This window comes from Sinocyclocheilus anshuiensis, unplaced genomic scaffold (genome assembly GCF_001515605.1).
Source record: "Sinocyclocheilus anshuiensis isolate Anshui unplaced genomic scaffold, SAMN03320099.WGS_v1.1 scaffold1364, whole genome shotgun sequence".
Lineage (NCBI taxonomy): Eukaryota > Metazoa > Chordata > Actinopteri > Cypriniformes > Cyprinidae > Sinocyclocheilus > Sinocyclocheilus anshuiensis.
The window spans coordinates 495,754-499,287 of NW_015544238.1; the positions used below are offsets into that span (position 1 = coordinate 495,754).

The 3,534-nt window shown below is 37.4% G+C and overlaps 1 protein-coding gene across 2 annotated transcripts; it reads left to right on the forward strand.

The window, feature by feature from the left end:
* Positions 1 to 218: 218 nt before the first annotated feature.
* rpl26 (ribosomal protein L26) lies at positions 219 to 3,296 on the forward strand. Of its 2 annotated transcripts, none has more exons than XM_016498425.1 (4): positions 219 to 256; positions 968 to 1,143; positions 1,271 to 1,411; positions 3,124 to 3,296. In XM_016498425.1, exons 2-4 carry the CDS (start codon positions 976 to 978, stop codon positions 3,250 to 3,252), a joined length of 438 nt encoding a protein of 145 aa, XP_016353911.1. In that variant the 5' UTR covers positions 219 to 256; positions 968 to 975; the 3' UTR covers positions 3,253 to 3,296. The 2 variants fall into 2 exon arrangements, with proteins under 2 accessions (XP_016353911.1, XP_016353912.1); XM_016498426.1 differs by having other exon boundaries at positions 971 to 1,143.
* Positions 3,297 to 3,534: the final 238 nt, after the last annotated feature.

The window sequence follows — 3,534 nt, forward strand, 5'->3', positions numbered from 1 at the left end:
GATAAGATTTTTTTAAGTACACTTAATAGTAAAAACCTGGAGTAAGAGATAAACGCACCCACGTAATTATTTATTCATATTTTATACCTTTATAGCTGATGTTATTTCCTTCGTGACCCTGGCATAAAACTGACAGCTACTTTAAAATCCCGTTCTATCCTCTATCCATGATCTCGCGAGATTTGCGCTACAACTAATTCTGGCGGAAGTAGTCCTAGAGTCTCTTTTCCGGCGGCCATAGAAACAAGTCGGCAGGGTAAGCCAAGATTGCTAAAGCATTTCTTAAGCATCCTTTGCCATCTGCGCGGATTTTATGTCCTCAAAGTTTAAAACACACATTATCGCTACATAATATCACTACTTTCTATTTAGATGCGTTATTTTACACTTAACTGGGGGATATTTCGGCTGGTTAAGTCGTCAGTGTTCAGCCAGTGGCTGCTATAGGAGCTGTGCTCTCCCGTGTGGAGAACTAAATTTGCCCAAAACGCAAGGACATGCTTTCCGTTTGTGCGTGCTATATGTTGTTTTAATCGTGTTGCGTCTTAACGCTCTTGAAGCACAAAATAAATATGAAAATTTAAGATGTGCGTGCTTAAATTGTCATGTCAAGTTGGAATAACTATAGCAATACCACGAGACGGTGAACATGCTTTTCAAATACACTGTGTTGTCAATACATCAATTCCAAGCTTTTAGCGTATTATTGTTTATGTAATATATATTGTTTTTTGTAATACCACTGCTGATTTGTTAATTGAGAGATGTGCCAGTGTATCTTGACGAACCCAAGTGTGAGTAAAGTTTGACAGGTTCATTTTTCTACAAGCCCAGTTTTTCTTACCTGTGTTGAATGTGGTTTTATTGCAACCCAACTACATAAGTTTACATTTATTTATTTTGCAGATGTGTGTGTGCGTGTGTTTTTAAATGTTCAAATTTAATTTTAATTGTCCCTTTTCATCAGCAGCCATCATGAAGCTCAATAAATTTGTGACCTCCTCCCGGCGCAAAAACCGCAAGAGGCACTTCAATGCCCCTTCACACATCCGCAGGAAGATCATGTCCTCCCCTCTGTCCAAAGAGCTCCGCCAGAAGTACAACGTGCGATCCGTGCCAATCCGTAAGGACGATGAGGTCCAGGTGAGGACATTACCAGTTTTTCCTGCCTGGTCAATGTTAGAGTCTGATGTATTGAAATGTCATTTAATATAATACTGGTTACCTTACTCGGCATAAAATTGCTTGCTTTTTTCTCTCTCATCACCAGGTTGTCCGGGGACACTACAAAGGCCAGCAGATCGGCAAAGTTGTCCAGGTCTACAGGAAGAAGTATGTAATTTACATCGAGCGTGTTCAGCGTGAGAAGGCCAACGGCACCACAGTCCATGTTGGCATCCACCCCAGCAAGGTATGTTTTATTTCCAGATGTTTTTTTTGCATGCAAAACATGATATGAGTGTTACTGAAAAAATAACTAGTGGTTGTCCTATGTCTAGAGAGCAAGATGGCCAATCTATTCTAAATGCATTTTAATAGGTTTTAGTGGATATGCTGATTAATTGATTTTATACGGTACACTTTCTGAGGGCAATATGAAATACATTAAATGTGCATAATTACTTTAATAAACATAATATTGTCTGTAGCGTTTGGAACTTAGTGCATCACATTATAGAAATTTTGGTAAAGTTACACTGATAAAAAAGTTCCATCGTCAATAGTGACGCTTTTATCCAAAGCAACTTGCATTGCATTTATGATACAAATTTGACCAATTCTTGTATTCCCTTGGAATTGAACTCTTGATCTTTACATTGGTAGCACTAAAGCTTCAGGTGAATCCAATTTTATGGTAGACCATGAAGTCTGAAACTAGTTTTATTGCATCAAAACAAACTCTGTGCTACTGAATTGTCATGCCAGTCTTGGACTGACTACACATTTCTGTCTGATATTAATGGTAACTGTCATAACACTGTTCCTTTTCAACATCACTGATAGATGCGTTTTAACAAGTGATCTATTTGACACTTACATTTCCAAATATGCATATTTAAATGAACAGTGTGTGCTCTTTTGTCATTGCACCCAGATATCCCTGTGTATTTGTCAGCAAAAGTCTGCCAGATGACACATATATGTCAGGACTTTTTTTGAAAACTACATATTGAACATTCGCGTTTGTACCCGTCAAAATCAAAAGTGCTTAATAGCAAAAGAGAGTGCCACAGACCTTTATCTGTTTTCTCTAGTCATGTAGCACAGAATTAAAAAATAATAAAATTGGCTTTCTACTGCAGACAGCCGACTTTTATTAAAAGCCCATCTTACCAGCTGCAAATGACCCTTCTCACACAATCCATGATTACCTAATCCATAAATCACAATCCTCTCTCAGATAGCAAATTGTCTAACTACATTATCAAAATGCAAATCCAATGAACAATTAAATTCTTGCTTTTAGACATCTTAAAGGGTTAGTTCATCCAAAAATGAAAATTAGGCTGTGTTTAACTCACCCCCAATGCATCCTAGGTGTATATGACTTTCTTCTTTCAGACGAATCCAGTCGGAGTTATATTAAAAATTGTCTTTGATCTTTCAAGCTCTATCGTTGCACTCAGTGGGTGTTGCAGTGCTTCGGTTCAAAAGACCTGAAATAAAAAGCACCCTTCCATAAAAAAAAAGTGTCTCATGGCTCCGGGGGGTGAGTGATTATTACGTTTTGAATATGGATATTTTTCTTAAAAAATGCATTGATTCGCTACAGGAGGCCTTTGTTTTTTTAAATTTTTTTATGGAAAGGTGCTTTTTATTTCACGTCTTTTGAACCGAAGCACTGCAACACCCGCTGAGTACAACGATAGAGCTTGAAAGATCAAAGACAATTTTTAATATAACTCCGACTGGATTCGTCTGAAAGAAGAAAGTCATATACACCTAGGATGCATCGGGGGTGAGTAAAACACAGCCTAATTTTCATTTTTGGGTGAACTAACCCTTTAACTGTTTTGTTATAGCTGACGTAATTATTTTTGATTAATTGCATAAACTTTTGCATATTTTGTGCCATTATATGTTGATGGAAATGTTAATGAAATGAATATTTTTGTTCTTCAGGTGGTGATCACCAGGCTAAAGCTCGACAAGGATCGCAAGAAGATCCTTGAGCGCAAGGCCAAGTCCCGACAGGATGGAAAGGAGAAGGGCAAATACAAGGAGGAGACCATTGAGAAAATGCAGGAGTGAAATGATTCTTTTGGCAACAATAAAAAGACTGTAAAAACCTGAAATTTCTGCTTGTTTTGTCCTTTATATAAAAGTGATGCTTTGGTTTGAAATGGCAGTGTTGTTACCAAATTGAAGTTGAAATGAAAGAATCTGGATTTAAGCTCAGCTTTAGTGCTATCTATGTTTTTATTTATATAACATCTGAAAATCACAGCTTGAGCAATAACTGGTATCTAAACAGAAAAATGAGTCCTGGGGAAATTCTAATGCTTCGCAGACACACGAGACAAACTACTTCCT